Here is a 20,614-nt window from a genome sequence, read left to right on the forward strand (position 1 = left end):
TTGTATAGCTGTGGCTTTTCTTCTCCCTATCACCCCCATCTTCCTTTCAAATTCTTCTGGAGTTTCACTAGTGGTTTAATCATTACTCCAAAAGGGGGGTATTCTAGGCTCTCTCCCCTCCAAACACCCCCACGATGCCTCCTTCTCTGAACCACAACTCAGATGCTACAGAGACACATACAACATTCTGGTTAATTCTGCAGCCAGAATGCCACTGTGGTGGCTCCACCTCAGTCAGGTCTTTGACCGCAAGGGCCTTGCTGCAGTTCACAGAACATGCCATGGAGAATAAGTCTGGTTAAGGGGTATGGTGGTTTGGATGAGAATGGGCCCCATAGACTCATATCTTGGAATACTTGGTCCCCGGGTAGTGCAGCTGTTTAGGAAGGATTAGGAAGTGTGATCCTGTTAGAAGAGTGGTGTCCTGGGAAGCAGGCTTTGAAGTTTCCAAAGCCCATACAATTTCTAAGTAGCTTACTCTGTGCCTTGTGCTTGTGGATCCAGATATAAGCGCTCAGCTATTGCTCTAGCAACATGCATGCCTCCCTGCCACCATGTTTCTGCCATGATGGTATGGACTCACCCTCAGAAACTATAACCCCCTAGAAACCTCTAAGTTGCCTTGGTCATGGTGTTTTGTCACATCAATAGAAAAGTAACTAAGACAGGCTGTTGAACAAGGCTTCACTGTGGGGAGCTCAATGGACTGCCTACATCCCTCTCAGGAACAGCTCTCACCCTTCTGGCTGTCCCTATGGAAATGGCCCCCTTCTGATAATCAAGGAACATGACCCACAAAGTTCTACATAGTTACTCCATCCTAGGTCAACTCTCAGACAGTCCTCAAACTTCAGAACTTCCTGTACGGTCAGAACATACCACGAAGTCTGCCCTAGAGTTCAGCTTCTCTGCCCGAGTCTGCTGCCTCTCCACCCCTTCCTAACATCACGATTTCCTAAGTTCACCCTCACCCTGGAGTCTGTTTCCCAGGCCGTAGATAGGCAGGGTTTGTTCAGTGCAGCGATATGCTCATCTCTTAAAACAGAGTTGGGGGGGGGGGAGCGTGGGGAGTGAGAGGAGGGTGCAGAACTCTCCCCTCCCGCCGGGATGAGGGAATACACTAAGTAAACAGAGGCTATGAGCCAGGACTTCAGTCTCAGTGAATTTCTCCTTCCTGGATGTTGGAGTTGGGCAGAAAGCTTTAGGGGGAGGCACACAAACCCTCTAGGAGCCCCTTCTCAACTGTCCATTTCCAATCCAGTAGAGATGGAGCATGCAAATCCACGTTACTCCCGGGACATGCATGGGATATTCATTAATTCCATTTCTATCCCTAAATGCATAATTTTGTCTGAAACCTGTCATATTTTATTACTTCCCCCCAATAAGCAAGTGCTTATCAGTTGTCCAAATTTTGAGAAGATTCTTAAGGAGAAAGCTTCAAGCTTTCCATGTGGTTAATTCTTTTTCAAAACGGGGGAAAGATAGCCACAGCTTAGCTTTCATCAGAGCCCCTGAAAGCAGCCTGTGGGAAGGGGGAGCTGAGTCTCAGGTTGCTTCTGTAGAGGGGCTCTACCTACCTACTGTCCTGGGCTTGGCGATGTCATGCCTATAAGGCTAGACTTCCAAGGCAGTAATGAGAAGAATATCTACTCCATACAGAAATGCTTCCTGTGCCCCTTAAAGTCCTTCTGACCTGAAGAGCACACTGCTACTAAGACACTCAAGTGCTTACAAGAATGAGCTTGTGCAAACCTCTCAAATAGAGAACCCATTTTATGAAAGAAAACACAGTTTTCAAGAAAGGAAGTACCTTGGGAGCTAGAGAGATGACTCAGTAGTTAAGAGCATGTATTGCTCTTGCAGAGGACTGGAGTTCAGTTCCCAGTACCCACACTGGGAGGCTCACAATTGTCTGTAACTCCAACTCTAGGAGGATCTGATGCCTCTGGCTTCTACGGGCACCAGCACACATGTGTACATACATACTCATCCACAGATACACATTCAGACATATAACTCAAAATAATCTTAAAAAAAAAAAAAAAGAAGCAACTCCCCACAGGCAGGCCCTATTTCCAAGGCATATGTCTACACTGCTACATGATTCCCTTTGGAGGCATGCCTGTTGCCTCCAAATTGAACCAGGGGAGAGGAAAGCATACAGAGACACCTGGAGAGCGAAGCAGGACTGGGACATATGGCAGACTTCTGCACGGATGAGGATGAGGATGCTGGGTCTGAGTTTTGAGAAGACCTGTTCTGGCTGGGAGGTAACACTCAATGCTAGGCACAGCACTGTGTCATGAGCCTGCAGCTATCAGACCCCAATTCCAGTCATTTTTGCAGGGAGACAGAAGGCCAAAGACTCCTGCAGGCATTCCAAGGTGAGTCCCAGGGACACCAGGAGGATGTAGCTGGCCACTTCCCTTCTCATGACAAATGGCAAGATCTGTGGTATTCCATAGATGCTGGCTGTGTTCCTTGATGACCACAGCTGATCCTGGTCATTCCTCTAACTGGCACTTTCTCAGTGTGGTTTGCACTTTAAATGCTAGCAGGACTAGCCTGCGGTACAGAAGGGTCAAGCATCTAGGTCTGGTGCCCAACAAGGCCACTATGGTGACTTGATAATGTCTCATAGCCTATCTGTGACTGCCAGAATCACCATAGTTTCCAAGAAAGACTCAGAAGTTCCCTGCTTTTAGATAATAAATTCTTTCAGCTGCTCTCTCTCTCATGGAAATCTCTACCATGTGGGGACTCTGTAACAGGACACTCCCCCAAGTGAGAAATGGTTCCTTGTCTAGCACAGACTTCAGCTGTGTGCATCTGCTACCTTCAACCACAGTCTGACTCTGGTGGCCAAGATGCTCCGTCTCCATAAACACAGTCATCTGCCACTTGTCCTTCCATGTAAAGGCCTTTGTGATTTCACCACGTGGATGTGCTTTCCTCTACCCTGGGCCCAGTCCTCCAGCCCCCTTCACAGGACATCCTTTCTGTCCCCTTAATCATCTTTATTGCCTCTCTTTGGATGCTGGCCCAGTCCACATCCTTTGTGAGGTGCATTGACCTATCCAGAGCACTCACTATCATGAACATGGAGAAGTGGATGTCCAACTTCCTGGTCCTCCCATGCCATGTGCGCTCTCTCCTGACATTCCTGGGTCATGTTGTTTCCGGAGGCCTGCTCCGTCTAGGAGACTCCTGTGGAGCATGGTGACCTGGCCCAAAAAGTGACATGTGGGCTGACCTGGATGCCAGTGCCTTGGCCCAGAGAAGCCTCCTCATTTGTAAGCTTGGAGAGTCTTGGCAACTTTGGGATACACACTGGGGAGGAAGGACAGAAAGCCTTCTGCTCTCTGACTCCTTGCTGGCTCTTCCTTGTAAGCATCGTTTCTCCTTTGAGGAGCTGCCCACTTCTTCCCTCTACCCAGAATCCAGAACTCAATAACTGTCATGTGTAATGCCACAGAGCAGAAAGGTGGCCCAGGCTGGGAATCAACTGTACCCTTGCCAGGCCAGGGGCAGGGCTTAGTTCAGCTCTTTGGCTCAGTTTCTTCTTCTGATATCTGTTGATTCCCAGACCTTAGCCAGGACAGCCTGCTTCCCAGTCAGCTGAATACTCATTTCCCCTGTGAATCATTTCAGAAATTGAAAATCCACTACTGGATGACTGGCATTCTGGGCATCCATCTTCTGCCCACCTACTGCTTCTGGCTCAGGACTTCCATGCAGAGTAGGGGTCAGAGGTCGAATTTGGCCAGAGTCCAACACCTCCAGCTATAGCCACTCAGCACCGAGGGCAGGTGCTCCTAGTTTTCTGAGCGCTGGATATCAGCTGGCTGTCTCTTAAAGAACATTCTCTGTTCATTAAAGGCAAAACCCACAAGCCATCACCGTTGTCTAAGAATAAATTCCCTATAGGGAAACACCTCATTTTAATTCCTCAAGCATAAGCCCTTTTGTTCTTTCTTTTAAAAGATTTCCACCCAGAAATATTTTTTGCACATGCAAGCAAAAAATAAAAATCCCACTCCCCCTTTAGCACAAATGCACACAGTATGATTCTGCACCTGGAAATTTTCATTTAGACTTTATCATGAAGACTTTTCCATGTAAGAAAGCCTGGTAGACCACACACACATGTATTTCTTGGAGGCTCGACCTTGGTTGTCTGCTCCAATGCATGCCACTTCAACATGCTTTTCCTGTCCCCTGGTTACTACTACTCAGGACTGTGAAGGTCACTGCAAAATGTGGCTCATACACAGGACAATTCCCAGTGGTGGAGAGGCTGACAGAGGAATGGCTTTGAGGTTGTGAGCTTGGGGAGCCTCCTGGAGGCCGTGTCTCTAAACATGCAGCCCATGGGCTCTGTTTTGGTTAGTGGAAAGAGCATTTCTGCAAATCCTGGGCAATGCTCCCTCCCAGGAAAGAGTGGAGACGGTAGCCCTCTGCTGGTCTTCTGAAGGGACCCAGTCCCTGGGTCTACTACAGAAACACAGTTTCTGATGCTACACGATCAAGGCCATTGTACCGCCAACATCACCTCAAAGGTGCTCCTCTCACTTATAGGTGGAAGCCCCATCTCACAGCATAGGCCAGAGCTAACCTGCCCAGCAGCCGGCACAGGCAATGGTGATGGCATTCACAATGGTCTTTCCTACCTTCGGTCATTTCTCCTCCTCCGAAACAGCTTCTTGGTGTGTGCAATCTCCACTTCATGGGGCATCGGGTGGTAGCCCTGTGACACGGGGGGGGGGGGGGGAGAACATGAATTATTTTGGTCTAGGACCCCATTATTTACCCTGACAATACCCAATGAAGGACATGAGAGGCTGGATTCTGACCAGCAAATCAGACCAGAAAATGGCAATCATCAGAATGAATGAATCTCCCACCAAGGTTGGATGCTAAGATTCCAGACTCAAAGAACAGGGGGACCAGAAGGAGCCCTCAGAAGTCATCATATCCAAGCTCTCAAATATGGAGGTTGTTCAGGCCAAGGTCTTGCAGAGAAGGACAGCAGAGTCAAGGCCACCGATGCCTCCCCCTCCCCCAGCTTCTCCAGGAGCTGGTTCCATGAAAATAGACCAGGGGGCCTTTCCTGTGGAGTCCCAAGCCAGAGAGCTGAGGGTTCCCCTTCACCAGCAAGGGTCAGGTACATAGCCAATGGCTGCAGGAAGGGGACAGGTTCTTTTTCCAATCTCCAGTCAGAAATGTCACCACCTTCTGCTGTAGGCCATTAAGAGAACTGGGGATGACTGTGGCTAGCTCAGCCTTGACCCTAGGCCCAAATCCCCCATGCAATTTTACCCTTCCTTTACCTTGCAAGTATTTACAGAAAACATGCAAAGAACTAATTGTCTTCTAGACTTCAAAGGAGGGCCTGGGGGAAATTCTAAGGGTGGCTTTTACACACTGTCCTTATGACAGTTCCTTATGGACCGACATCAAGGTTGGGGAGAGACCTGCTTATACGCAACAGCAGTCCTACCAAATGCCAGGCCCAGGCAGAATTATTTGCAGAAGCTAGTCTGCACACCTGATAGGCAAATGTGTCCATTTGGGGACATGTCCAGAAGCACGGTCATTCCATCCTGGGCAGCTGGAATGGAATGGCCAAGATCTAGGATTGGAAATCCAAGGAGCAGAGTCCCTGCTGGGGGCCTGGGCTACCTGAGATTCCTACAGGTTCTCATATTGCGTAGGCACAAACAAGATGAGGGAGGAGCCACAGACACAGGTGTCCCGGAGAGAGGTAAGAGGAGGTCCATTGGGCCCCACGCTCCACTTGGCAGTCAGGGAGAACAAGGCCCAGAGAGGTCAAACAGGGAGAGAGTCTGCAGATCCCTTCATTAGGACTCTCTAGAAAGGGCCTCCCTTAGGCAGCCTTCACAGGACAAGGTGGAGGACATTGGTGGCCCTGGCTATTCACAGACTGGCCAGTTTGTTGGAGCTTCTCAGAGGTGACGGGAGGACACTCAGAGGGTCAGGCGGACATGGGATCTTGGAGTTATGGTTATTTGGCCCAGACTTCTATTAAGTCCGGGGAGCAAAAGCCATTTCAAACTATTTTAATGATGGCCCTTCCCTCCCACTCCTGGTCTTTCTAGCCTCCAACAATCTAGCCAAAAATGTGTGAATGGATTCCAGGCTCCAGGCAGCCACAATGGGCCGCTGGGACCTTCAGGATGTGCTTTGTTTAATGGGTTTTTCAAAGGATATTATTTGTTTTCTTTAATATAAAACACAAATAAGGAAAAACACCAAGTCTTCCCCTCTCACTTCCCCTCTCCCACCCTGACCAGGTTCTGGCCAGCTCCGACCCCTTCTTCCCTCCCTCCCTTCCTGCCTCACTCTAGGCCTCTCCAGGTCACCGTTGGAACACACTGGGCGTGCCCCCAATAGACAATGGTCAGGAAGCTGAGACTCCCTCCCAAGCTGGTGCTGAGCTGGCAGCAGCCCAGGCTCTCAGCTCAGGGCTGACAGATGGAGCTGCCCACAGTGGTATAACATGAGCAAGGAGGTGCCAACCTCTTCAGTCCTGCCGCCGAGTTCTGGGACCCAATGCATACCCAGGCCTCTCCCCACCCAGGCAGCAGCTGTGGGGAATTGTCCTTTCACTCATACCCAGGACTAGAGGGTACCATGCATCCCCAAGGAAAAGTCTCCCTCAGTCACTTCATCCCAAGGAACAGCTCACCTGAACTGTGGCCACTGAGCTAGGGCTGGGAGAGTAGTATGTCCTAGAAGGGGCACCCAAGGACGGAAGTAATGAGTGAAGGGTCTGGAGGGGGTGTTGGCTATTATTCTGGCAGTTTCATCAGTACAGAGGGGGTTCTGGCTTCAGACCAGAGATGCATCTGCTTTGCAGAAAAGATCTATTCCCCTGGAGGAGACTGAGTTTTGCCAGGCTCTCGGAGCATCCTTGAGAACACCTGTGGGCTTGGTGCTAAGTTTGTTCAGCAAATCTGTTTGCTCGTCTCCAAGCAAGGGAACCAGCCTTCAGCTCTCTCAGGTGACTCTTCATGTACATGGCCAGATGGCTAGAGGTGTGCCTCTGAGGTGTCACCCTGGACATAGACTGCCACTAGGTTCTGCCTTTTCTTCCTCAACTCCGTTCCAGGAGACCATTTTCCCTTTGGCTTTGAGACCTGGCTACATTCCCCTAATCTCTAACCCCTGACCTTGTGGACCTTGACCTGTGTGAGCTTTGGAGACAAGCCACCCACAGAAATCAAGCTTCTTTAGGGAAGGAGGGAGGGAGGGCAGGTAAAGAATCCTTGTACACACAGTGCTGGCAGAGTACATGTGAGACATGCACATGCATCTTTACAAACACACATATCCCTGTGCTGGAAGTCAATGCAAGTGTAAGACGCTCCCTCAGTGATAGTGCATTAATTGTGTAGTTGCAAAAACACTTTCCATAAAACTAGTCCATTCTGGGGTAGGATTGGGTGGGGGGGATCACACACCTAGTGTACTGGTTAGTTTTTATTGTCAACTCGGCACAACCTATTCACCTGAAAAAAGGTGACCCCAATTAAAGAATTGGCCCCATGAAAATGACTTATAGCCATGTCTGTGAGAAACCATCTTGATTGATGATTGGTGTGGGAGGGCCCAGGCCACTGTGGGCAGCACAATCTCTTGGCAGGTGGGATTTGGCAGTATAAGAAAGGTAGCAGAGAGCAAGCCAGTAAGCAATGTTCCTCCACGGTCTCCACTTCAGTTCCTGTCTTGACTTCCCTCAGGGAGGGACTATGACATAGAAGTCTAAGCTGAAAGGCTTCTCTCCAAGTTGCTTTTGGTCATGGTGTTTATCACAGCAACAGAAAGCAGACTAGAACACCTAGAATGGTGGGTGTCTCTGGGGGACTAAGGACAGGCCCAGCACTTCAGCCTCAGAGTGAACAAAGCCTAGACTGGAGTGCAAGGACCATGCCTTGAACTGATGGCTATGAAGAAATCTATTGTGCATCTGTGGGTGACAACTCAGGGGACAGACCAGACACTCTGGGTGAAAAGCAGGTATCCTGGAAACTCTGAGGGCAGCTGCCACTGTGATGAGAGACAGACCTCCAGAGCCACAGGTACCAAACCAAACCAAACCAAAACAACCCAACCAACCAACCAACCAACCAACCAACTAACCAACCAACCAGTCAACCAACCAATAACAAAAAACAGGCAAAATGCATATTCTCACAAAGTACACATTCAAGTCAAAGGAGAAAGCCTCAAATAAACAAGTATGTATGATGAATGACAATGTTTTGCTATGGAGCAAAACCAGGAAGAGGTTTTGAGAGGATAAGAGAAGCAGGGGCTGCGAGGGGCCATTAAGGGAGACTTCTCTGTTAAGAGACTATTAACATCCATCCATCTATGCAACCATCCACCCGTTCACCCATCCACCCACTCATCCATCCATCCATCCATCCACCCATCCATCCACCCGCTCACCCATCCACCCACTCATCCATCCATCCATCCATCCATCCACCCATCCACCCATCCATCCATCCATCCATCCATCCATCCACCCACTCTCCATCCATCCATCCATCCATCCACCCGCTCACCCATCCACCCACTCATCCATCTATCCATCCATCCATCCACCTGCTCACCCATCCACCCACTCATCCATCTATCCATCCACTCATCCATCCATCGACCCATCCACTCATTTACCCATCCATCCACCCATCTATCCATCCACTCATCCACCCATCCATCCACCCATCCATCTATCCATCCAACCATCTATCCATCCACTCATCCACCCATCCATCCACCCATCCATCTATCCACCCATCTATCCATCCACTCATCCACCCACCCACCTTCCACTCAGCCTTCCATTCTTAGTTCTTCATTCAACAAACACTGAAGGTCTGCTGTGTGTCAGTGCATCAGGTGGAGAAGACCAGGATAAATACAACAAAGTGCTGGTCCTAGATGTACTAAGGGAACACAGATAAGGAAGCTAATGCCACATGCTGAACAGTCCAGAGGAAGGATGCCACCAAGGGGTGAACCTGAACTTGAGGCTATCTATCTGCATAGTCTTCATGTCCCACACTGTGCAGAACCATGTCCCTCAAAAAGCTTATTGGAATCTTCATCCCAAGTACTCATGGACGTGACCCTATTTGGAAATAGGGTCTTTGCAGATACAGTCAGGGTTAGGGTGAGGCCATATGGGATTAGGTTGGGCCCTTAACCCACAACTAGTATCCTTAAAACAGTGATTCTCAACCTTCCTGATGCTGCGTGTCTTTAATACAGTTCCTCATGTTGTAGTGACCCCCAACTGTAAAATTATTTTCCTTGCTACTTCGTAACTGTAATGTTGCTACTGTTATGAATTATAATGTAAATACCTATGTTTTTCAATGGTCTTAGGTGAACCCTATCAAACGGTTGTTTGACTCCAAGGGGGTCGAGACCTACAGCTTGAGAACCACTGCCTTAAAAGAAAAGACTTGGACACAGAGACACATTAGGCAGAGGGAGGAGGTCAAGGGAAGATGGCAGCAGTGTCTGTAGCAAGGCAGCTATAAGCCATGGAAGGCCAGGGACTCTAGGGCCCAAAGAGCTGGGAAGAGGCAAGAAAGGGTTCTTTCCTAGAGCCCAGACACCTTGATGGTTCTGTGAGACCACACCTTTCAGCTTTGGTTACTTGTCCTGACAGATCTAGAAAATTCACACCCATGCCCCCTTAACCTCCCATGTCTATCCCACACTGCAGTCCCCAACACTTATCCTCAGCCTGTCTGACTGCTTTCCCACACCTGTTCCCCCAACATCATCAGCCAGCTCTTCCTGGGTGACCCCGAGTCCATCTGGTACCACCCACACATGGAGTCCAGCAGGGGTTGCTTCACTGGGGGACATCAGGCTTGTGCTCACTCCATCGGTCTATAGCAGCCTTCCAGCCCCAAATCAGCCATTCAGGTTTCCACTCTCACACTGCTGCTATCAATTGAGAAGGGGGGGCAGTTTCCAAATCTCTAGGGGAACATGTAAGAGCACCTGCTCTGCCCTGCTCTCCAGCACAGCTGGAGGGATGGGGGGGAGGCTGAGAGGAGGAGGAGGAGGAGGAGGAGGAGGAGGAGGAGGAGGAGGAGGAGGAGGAGGCGGCGGCAGAGGAATAATTCTGGGCTCAGCAGACCACAGGCTGGGGGACTGAGATAGGATTCCTTCAATCCTGACCCCGTCTGCATAGGACATATGGCAATTTCAATTTTCTTAGCAAGTACCATCAGATGTGAGTCACAAGAAGACAGTGGAAAATTGTCTGTCAAGATGACTGTGATGCCATAGCATGGGATGCTGCTGGCATGCAGTGGATGATCCTGAAGGATCTCTTAGGAAGAAAAGGCAAGAAGGAAACAGGGAACTGGAGCTGGAGCTGGTGGAGACCACTAGGGCTCTTGCAGGTGATGTGGTGGCAGCGGCCACCATGAAATGAGCTGCTGGGCCACACACCCCTGTCCTCTACCTTGCCAAGGCCAAGGCAGGGCTGGTGGGGCTCAGTGTACTCCAGGCCCTAGTCAGTTAGCTGTGAGTCAGTCCATCACCACTCCATCCTTCCTTGGCCTCACCCTCTTCTTCATCAAGCTCACCTTCCCTTTACCCTACAGAGGTGTGTGTATGTGCGTGTATGTGCGTGTGTGTGTGTGCGCGCGCGCACGCGTGCAGCTGCTGCTGTGTCCAATTCCTTCCAGTCTGCCCCAAGGAGGTTCAGAACTGCTTCACAGAGCTCAAGTCCACAGCTCAAAGTTCCATGGATCTCAATGTTCACTTAACCTTCAAGAAAGATTTATTTTCTGAGCATCCCCATGACCTTTTAAAATTAATTAACTAATTAATTCATTTTCAGTAGTGGGATTGAACCCAGGACAAGTGCTCTACCACTGGGGTCCATTCTAAGTCCTTAATTTTGAGATAGGGTCTCAATAAGTTATACAGGTTGGCCTTGGACTTGTTATGTAGCTCAGGCTGGCCTAAAACTTGAATTCCTCCTGCCTCAGCCCCCCTTCATAGCTGGGGTTATAGTCCTACAGCACAAGGCCTGGCTCCTGGATCTTTGAGTTCTGGCTGTTGATCATGGATGTGGATTGCTGGAATCATCCCACCACAACTCCCTCAAGGTCCATTATTATTTTCTCTCTCCTCATACCAGCTTGTGAAGAAGAAAGCATTACAAGTGTACAAGGGAGTCTTGTTCCCGGTGTGTTAATTTCCTCCCAGACAACACAGAACCTGACCCTAAACAAATGCTGCTATTAAGAAGCAGAGTGGCTGTGAAATGCTGGGGCTAAAAACAAAGACTGGATATCCAAGCCCAGACAGGGAAGGATGGAGGTCCTGAGCCAGAAGGTATCGAAGCCTTACTCCTGACTAGGTAAGCCATTTTCTGATACATCTGTCTGCCTCTGTTGTACCCAGTGATTAGGAAACCATAGTTCTTCTACTTGTTGATGACTTTACATATTGACCCTACTATATCCTGTTCCTCTCAAGAACACCAATAACATGGAAACTAACAGCTTCCTTCTCTTCAGCACACTCCAGGTGACCTGCTGGAGAAGGCTTATGAGTGAGCCTGGCACAGAAGAGCCAGCCAGACTTTAGCTCTCCCATGCCTTCTCTATAAACCAGGGAGCACAAGTCTTGGGAGCCAGAGCACATCCTGGGGTTTTTTTGGGGGGATACCTACCAGTTCCAGGCTTCCCAGATCTGCTCCATCCCTAGCTCTAGCCAGAGATGTTGCAAGAGTTAGCACTCCAAAGGCACCTCAGCATCTGGGGACTCAAAGGGCCAGAAAGATCTCGGCACTGCTCCTTTGAGAACAGTCTACAGCTGAGGTTTCCTCCTGCTGGGAGTTCTGTTTTTCTATGGCTTCTAAGAAGTGACCCTACCAAGGTCTGCCTCCATGTGGGCAGGATGTGTGGGTCACGTCCAAACAGAAATAAATAGGTAATGTTTCTAAAATTCCTGGAATCTCTAGACTGTAGAGCTATTTAGAGAAGCTGGTCTGCTTCAGAGAGAAAGATGGAGGAGAAAGCCTGCTTGTGCTGTTTAAACTGGCATTTTTTTTCTCATAATTGATTATTATTTTTTAATCAGTGGAAACCCTTTAAAACAACAATAGCTTAGCTGGGGTTTCAATATAAAAACACAGATACAAGCAGAGCGGGATGGAACCTAGAGGCTGCCCAGAGCTCTCTGTGGCTGCTCTTGCCATCTCAATCCTCCATGGACCCTCAAGCATGAAGCTGCTCCACCCCTTGTAGATGCACACTGCACGGCAGCGCCATAGTAAGAGGCAGCTCTTTTCTAGAAGATTCCTGTAACTAAGGGCAGGTTTTGGTGGAGCCTGGGATTGTCCTGAAATTGCATGTAACTATTTTGCCCCTGGTATTATCTAGGTAAGAACCCACAGTTTCACTGATATCAAGGCAGTGTGGGCCTGGTTCTAGAGCTGGGTCCCTTGAATGTGCAAGACACCCTTAAACACTGCTATCATCTAGATTTGAAATGTCCCCTCTAGGCCCCTATCTTGAGGGTTTGGGCCATGGTTTCGTACAACTTGGAGGTGGTAGAACCTTTTAAGAGGTGGGGGGGGGGCAAGGTCATTGAGGGCAAGGCTCTGAAGGAGACAGTGGGACCCCTATATCTTCTTTCCTCCATAACACCTGTTATGAGGCAAATGGCCATTGAACATGGGTATGGATTCGATGGACGCACTGCACTGAACTCCGTCACAGCTCTGTTCTCCCCACAGCAGCTCTTCACGAAGGAGGAAAACACTTCACACATGAGAGAGAGTCTTGCTGTCATGACGTGTTGCCTCACCACAGAACTGAAAACAATGAGTAGAGTCCAAACAACCCTTTTCCCTTCGTATGCTGATTATTTTCGAGTATCTGTTACAGTAACAGAAAGCTGACTCACAGAGCTCTCCTAAGGCAATGACCCCCTCCCATTTTTCTATCAAGTTTCATTTCTTAAGGATTCAGTTAGTAGAATCCAAGAAATTGCACGCACCTTGTAGGTTTTGGCAATGCTAAGCCTGGCTATCTACCACTGAGCAGTGATCTTGCACGGCTCCTTTCTCTTTGTTGTGTAGAATAAGGATGAAAGTCTTTACCTTTCCTCTTCACTACGACTACGAAGTCAAGAGCTGAAATTTTCTTTTTATCTTTGAAATATTTTGAGTTGGTTTTCTGTCACTTGCAACCAAAAGAGTTCTAATTCAACACAACTCAACTCTAGGTGTAGTGACTGATTTTACTGTGTCCATGTAATCCTGCAAAACATATGAGCAATCCCTTCCTTTCAGTCCCCCCAGGGCAGCTATGCCAGAAGAATTCATTGGGTAATTGCAGATACAAAGGTCATTTATTTATTAATTTCTAAATAAAGCAAAAACTAGGCAGAGGACACTGCCAAGGACAGGAGCCAAGAACTAACTGGTTAATGGCAGAAGGTTGGTTCTGTTATATAGCATGGAATGTAAAAGAAACAACTAGTAGAGGCCACTTGCAACTGGGGTGTGTGGAGAAGGTATCTGTGTGTAAAGGGACATTGGAAGGATGCCTATGATTCTGTGTCAAAGACCAAGTCAGACAAAGAAGCTTCAGGCCTTGTTCAGGGGATGAGTCCAAGATTGAGAGCTCCGTGTCTTCCAGAATGAAGCCCATTTGGGTTCAGGATGGCTCTCAGACATGGGAAGGCACCTAGGGCAAATGATGCCTTCTACTTTCAGAACAAACTGCATTCACAGGGGTCTTGGAAGCATGCCTTGATTGAAAAGGTCTGGGATGACACAGCAAGGCAGAAAAAAAGCCAGGAACTGTAGACTACAGCAGTCATGGGGACTGTAGGATTACAGCAGTCATGGGTACTGTAGGACTACAGCAGTCATGGGAACTGTAGACTACAGCAGTCATGGGAACTGTAGACTATAGCAGTCATGGGAACTGTAGACTACAGCAGTCATGGGAACTGTAGACTACAGCAGTCATGGGGACTGTAGACTACAGCAGTCATGGGAACTGTAGACTACAGCAGTCATGGGAACTGTAGGATTACAGCAGTCATGGGTACTGTAGGACTACAGCAGTCATGGGAACTGTAGACTACAGCAGTCATGGGAACTGTAGACTACAGCAGTCATGGGAACTGTAGACTACAGCAGTCATGGGAACTGTAGACTACAGCAGTCATGGGAACTGTAGACTACAGCAGTCATGGGAACTGTAGACTACAGCAGTCATGGGAACTGTAGACTACAGCAGTCATGGGAACTGTAGACTACAGCAGACTGTAGGATTACAGCAGTCATGGGAACTGTAGGACTACAGCAGTCATGGGAACTGTAGACTACAGCAGTCATGGGAACTGTAGACTACAGCAGTCATGGGAACTGTAGACTACAGCAGTCATGGGGACTGTAGACTACAGCAGTCATGGGAATTGTAGACTATAGCAGTCATGGGAACTGTAGACTACAGCAGTCATGGGAACTGTAGACTACAGCAGTCATGGGGACTGTAGACTACAGCAGTCATGGGAACTGTAGGATTACAGCAGTCATGGGAACTGTAGACTATAGCAGTCATGGGGACTGTAGGACTACAGCAGTCATGGGGACTGTAGACTACAGCAGTCATGGGGACTGTAGACTACAGCAGTCATGGGAACTGTAGACTACAGCAGTCATGGGAACTGTAGACTACAGCAGTCATGGGAACTGTAGACTACAGCAGTCATGGGGACTGTAGACTACAGCAGTCATGGGGACTGTAGACTACAGCAGTCATGGGGACTGTAGACTACAGCAGTCATGGGAACTGTAGACTACAGCAGTCATGGGAACTGTAGACTATAGTGTAGAGAGCTGCGTGTAGCTGCACCCTAAAGATGGCTCTGGCTTCTACCCTCTGCCTTCCCGATGGCAAACACTCTTTATGGTAAACAGCTCCTTATTTGGCTATGGCTGGATTCGTGTGCTGCTGGCATATGTGTGAACCTGTGGACAGTGCTCACGTGGCTGCTTGGGGTTGGCAGCCCAGCCCTACTTAGGTGCTGGGAGAGGCTTGCCCCAGGAGAGAGAGAGAGAGAGAAAGACAATGCAATTAAACAAGGTCTGATTAATCTGTGATAAGAAGGATCCCGGTGTTGCGTCTTCCTTGCTGGTCGAGGCGGGCACGACACTATAGCAGTCATGGGAACTGTAGGGATACAGGCAACCATGGTTGTTCTGCAGCCTCAGAACTGTCTCTGGGTGGAGCTGATGCACAGGTGGCCAGCGATTGGGTCCCTCACAGAATGGTGTGTCTGTGGCAGACAGAAAACCTTCAGGAGAGTACAAGATTCACAGATTCTGGCTGCCAAAGGGAAATGTCAGTCTCTGAGAGGTAGGTGCATTCGTGAATAATGGGATAACCCAAGGGAGGTTCAGAACCTACCTTAGGAGCAGAAATAGCACCAGTTATGGAAGTGGGATGACAAGTCTATAGATGCTTGAGATGTAGTGACCCTGTGAGGTCACTACATGCTGGAGATACAGGAGACCCTTCCTTTCTCAGAGAGATTCACAGGCTCCAGGAGGCCGGACATCATGGTTTCACAACCATAGATGGGGGGAAATCACAACAGAGGTCATGGTGCTCTTGGCTTGGCTCCTTCTGAACATAACCTCGTGTGCAGCTTATCACACAAACTAGTAGTCTCCAGGGTTTCTGAGGCAAAGGGCACCCACAAGTGGAAGCCCCTGCCTGAACTCTGTACTCACCAGCCATGCTGAGTACAAGGAGTACCCCATTATGGAAGGTTCTAAGGTTCCATGTGAAGGAACTTGATGATGGCCATCTTGTCCCTGCCCTGGTAAGTGAAAGCTCCTTTGATCAGAGGCCAAAGGAGGAAGGTCTGAATACGACACTCATGACATCACAGCACCCAAGTGCATTGGGATCCAGGACCAGCACATGCTGAGTTGGCTTTGAGTTTGTTCATGATGGGTGGTGGAGCAGGAGTCTTGCTTAGTGCAGACTACCTGAGTGGGGATATAGAGCCAAAAGTCTGGTTAAAACACCATCTGTGCCATGGGTACCTGGGTAGAAACTAACATCACTCATTCATCTGTTGTCCTCAGATAGAGAGGGAAGGACTGAAGGCCTAGCTCAGAGGATAACCATAATGATTAAGAGAAAGGACTGGATTATGAAGTTCTTTGATTTGCTGGCCCAAGAACACACCAACGGCCCACAGAGCCCCTGGTCAGGAAAACCTTCAACCCAAGCTTTTTTTAATTTTAATTTTAATTTATATTTTTTTTAGTATTTCCATCCACAACTTTCCTGAGTCTGCTGGGAAAGAGCAGAATCCCCAGAAACATAATTCTAGAATGTGGCTACTCCATGGCAACCAGAAAGCCACTTCTTAGGCTAGTAGGCTATTTCCAGAACATTCTCAGGGGACCAAAGAACAGCTCATTGCAACTCAGTCTCCTCCGCCCAGGTGCTCAACTGTGTTTCATTCTGAGGTTTTCACCTGTTCCCCCTCTGCTCCCTGCTGTCATGTCATACAGGACTCCTAGCTAGTACAGCAGAATACAAGAAAAGAAGTCTGGAAGGGACCTCAGAAGGGCCAGTGAGAGAACTGTCTCAGATGGGCAGGTCTTTCCACAATTCTGCCCAGTGGGAGATAACAAGACCTGGAGTACCTGCTGCTGCTGCAGCATCCTCAACTGTGAGCCGCTTCCGATGCTTCTAATGCTGAATATGGTGGCGGGGACTGAGAACCCATAGGAGCAAGCTGAGGCCCGGGAATGGGGGCATGAGAGGGTTGAACCCCAAAAAGGAGTATTCTAATCTACTTGGGCAACACATGTTTCTGGGGCTCACGAGGTAGCAAAATCCTCAAGAATACTGGAGATGTACCAGTGAGTTGGGCTAAGGACATCCACTCTATGGTAGGTGATGAGAATCAACAGGATGCAGTGCAGAAGATATCATGTATACATGTAAGTGCACTAAGGGACACGTGAAGGTATGATGCTAGAGGCAGGGCCTAAGAAAGGGACTTTAGAGCCAGAGTGAACAGAAAGAGTTGAGGAGGAGACTGAAAAAATCAACAGGGGCCCAGCAAGACAGCTTATTCCACAAGCCTGACGATGTGACTTCAATCTGGGAACCCACGGTGGAAGGAGGGGACCAACTCTGGCAGGTTGTCCCCTGACTGCTACACATGTGCCACGATACTCATGCACACCCACACAAATGCACACAATGATAATATAATAAAATATAGAAAAGCTTAACATTTCAAAAAGGATCTTTCCTGTTTGGTTTATCCTTTTGTATATAAACATCTGTTTCTTTAATTTAAATTTCTTCTACTGGATTAGTAGTCCCCAACATTTTAAATCTCATGTTCCAGAAAATTTGAAAACTAGGGAATGGGTAGTCTCAACTTTGTCCAAGGATATCTTTAAGGACCGCCCCCCCACCACATGGTTTCTCTATGTTGTTTTGTGCCTTTCCTGGAACTTGCTTTGGAGACTAGGCTGTCCTCAAACTCACAGAGATCTGCTTGCCTCTGCCTCCCAAGTGCCGGGATTGAAGGCATGTGCCACCACCGCCTGGCTAAGGACCTAATTTTGAAATAAAGATGTCCCTTTTCATGTACTAACAGTGGCTCTGTAGGAAGAATGTTCTTGACAGTTTCGATAGTTTGGTCAAGTACGTGTCTAACTCACTTAAATTCACCTACAGAGACCTGGAAGACATAACACACAGGTCTTGCATGGGCTTACACATCTTGCAGCAGTGTGTACACTCACACACATTAGCATTGCATGGTAAAGCATCAAAGGGTTTTCAAAAGCCATTTTGACTATCAGTTACCATTTTCACTTGGATCTAAGCTCCAAGCTATTGTGAAGCTGCTAGTTCTCTCATACTGTAGACCTAAAGAAAACCTCTCTGGTTGGGCTGGCCTAAAAGCATGGACTTTATTGTCAACCTTTACTTCCTTGGACTGAAAATCAAGTACACACATTTATTCAAACACACACTTTTTGCTCATGGCATTTAATCAAGACCACCAGTGCTGGGTACAATTCTTTAGGTAATTCTTCATATGCTTTGAAAATAGACACTGGGCAACTTTTGGCTCATTTGTTCATCAGTTCTCCTATCCCTGATGTCACCTTATCACCCAGACTGCTCATCAAATTATAATTGCTTTGGGTGGCCACTAATTGATCCATGACCACACAACCTGCAGCTGCCAGCTGCTCCTCACACTTTGGTTGTCTCCCCACCCCAAGCCAAATGAAGGTGAGTCCTGTTCCAGTTCCAAACCCTTCAAACTCTCCCCAGGCTATCCCACAGCTGGGCTCCTCCTTGTGACAGATTTAGTCCAATAGAAAGCCTCCTGTGGTCACCTTCCCCTCGTGGTGTAACGGTTCTTCTTATTCACAAGGTCTTTGGGGTGCCTCTGTTTCTTTCTCTCTCTCCTCTCTTTCTCTCCTCTCTTCCTTCTCTCTTCTTTCTTCTTTCTTTCTTTCTTTCTTTCTTTCTTTCTTTCTTTCTTTCTTTCTTTCTTTCTTTCTTTCTTTCTTTCTTTCTTTCTCTTTTTCTTGAGACAGGGTTTCTTTGTGTAACAGTCCTGGCTGTCCTGGAACTTGCTTTGTAGACCAGGCTGACCTCGAACTCATAGAGATCTGCCTGCCTCTGCCTTCTGAGTGCTGGGATTAAAGGCATGGGTGACTACACCCTGCTTCTTTTCTTGTCCTTTGTCTTTTTCCTGATGCCTAAGTTTTATGCAGGTTGGACTTTGGGCGGAGGTCATTTTCTAGTATCACCAGCTGGCATCTGACTCCTGGCTTTAGGTGCATTGTCTTGAGCTTGATCTGCAGGACCAGAATGTACACCCTGGGCTTGAGGGATGGGACCAGGCAGCAGGTAGAGGGGCTGGGGGAGCCACTGGGCTGGCAGGGCTGGCATTCCCTGCTGCTACACACATTTCCAGCTGGGGAGGTGATGGTACTCATTTGGAGGACTCGAGTCTTTAGATCCCCACTGGACCACTCATGGGTCTTACCTCAGGAGCAGTCCATGCAGGAGAGAAGCTCCAGTGACTGCTTTCAACCCACTGGCCTCGAGAGACACTTCAACCCCTATTTGTGGAAACACAGCAGAAGGAGAGCTGGGCTGGGGCCAGGACGTGGCAGTGCCTGCTATGGGGTTTAGAGGAGCCTGGAGAGCGGTCAGCCAGGGAATCTCCAAGGACCTCCGCACTTCTCTGTCAGCCACCTTATCACAGAAACGTTTCTCTTTCTTGACTTGAAGCATCTTCCTATGCCTGCTTCTCTTAGAGGCTTCAGTTTTCACTCCTAGCACAGTCTCTGCCCTGCAAAGCTGGCTCTAACTCTCACGACATGAATCCATGTGGTCACAGCAGTGGGACAGATGTCTTAACACTCCCTCTCTGGTCCAAACAGTCCAGGTAATTGCTTCCATGTTTACCTGACAGCCAAGTCGTGTAAACTTTCAGGAGCTCAGGGCCATGCTTCCTTTACCTGCATGCTCTTCCTTTACCTGCATGGTGTCTACACAGAGCCTCGGATGCTGCTGCCCTCCATAATTGCTTTTGGAAAGAAATTAAGACAATGGATCACCAGAGGCTATCTCTTCTTCAGTTAAATAGGAAGGATGGTAGCTGTCTGGATCCTCAGTTCTCACTCAGACTGTAAGATCTCTGAGGACCAAGGTGGCCATTCACTGGCTTGCAGGGTGGGATGGCACACCTATAGCTTGACTCTGGGAGCTCTCTGTCTTGTAACAAATGTCTTAGCTTTGCTGAGCAAGTCCTAGGTGCAAAGCAGCAGACGGGTGTGGTCAGGCACCCTCTCCCTGAGCTGGTTTCCTCTGTTGAGAATGGAGAGACTGATATAGGCCCTTCACTGGGAGGAAAATGAAGGCATCAGAAGCAGAAGCAGAGCAAGGGATGATCAGGAATGCATCTAGCCAGGTCTAGAGTACAGATTTACTATACTCAGCGGAGACAGAGAATGGTCCAAGGGTACCCTAGGTCCCCATAGCTAAAGCCAGACAGACTGTGTTAGTGGTGTCTGCAGAGGGAAGAATTCATCTGGAGGGCTGTGCAAGTAACACAGGTTCAGCACAGTGAGATTGGGAGTTCGATCCCCAAGGGCAGAGGCCCAAGCCCGAACTGGGACTATGAGTCAGGCATCAGCTGGTGTCCCCCTCACTGGTCCCTACTTGGTTATGATCGCTGATTATAAAGTGGAGGAACTCTTGTTTTTTGTCCTGGATTTGTATTCTTTATTGGTTGGGTGGGGCGGAGGTAAATTATAGCCAGGACCACAGCCTAGACAAAGCTGGAGGAGTCTGGGAACTCCTAGGGTCCTACCTTCCCTGTCTGAACCCTTAGCTTCACCTCCAGGGTCACACTTGAGTGTCACAGATGCACAGGGGACACCTTCCATCTGATGGATGAGATCAGAGTTGGGAAAGAGAGGAGCAGCTTAGGTGCGTGGGACTAAACCTGTTTG

General features: G+C 48.6%; 1 protein-coding gene across 4 annotated transcripts in view; it reads right to left on the bottom strand.

Moving 5' to 3' along the window:
- The window catches only part of Ctif (cap binding complex dependent translation initiation factor), a 262,595-nt gene that overhangs the window by 122,845 nt on the left and 119,136 nt on the right, over window positions 1–20,614 (bottom strand). For all 4 annotated transcript variants that reach the window (XM_036205046.1, XM_036205048.1, XM_036205045.1 and 1 more), the window contains exon 7: window positions 4,674–4,750. In XM_036205046.1, coding sequence (XP_036060939.1) covers window positions 4,674–4,750 — 77 coding nt within the window. The remainder of the gene's footprint in view (window positions 1–4,673; window positions 4,751–20,614) is intronic.

The sequence above is a fragment of the Onychomys torridus genome, chromosome 13 (assembly GCF_903995425.1).
Source record: "Onychomys torridus chromosome 13, mOncTor1.1, whole genome shotgun sequence".
Taxonomy (NCBI): domain Eukaryota; kingdom Metazoa; phylum Chordata; class Mammalia; order Rodentia; family Cricetidae; genus Onychomys; species Onychomys torridus.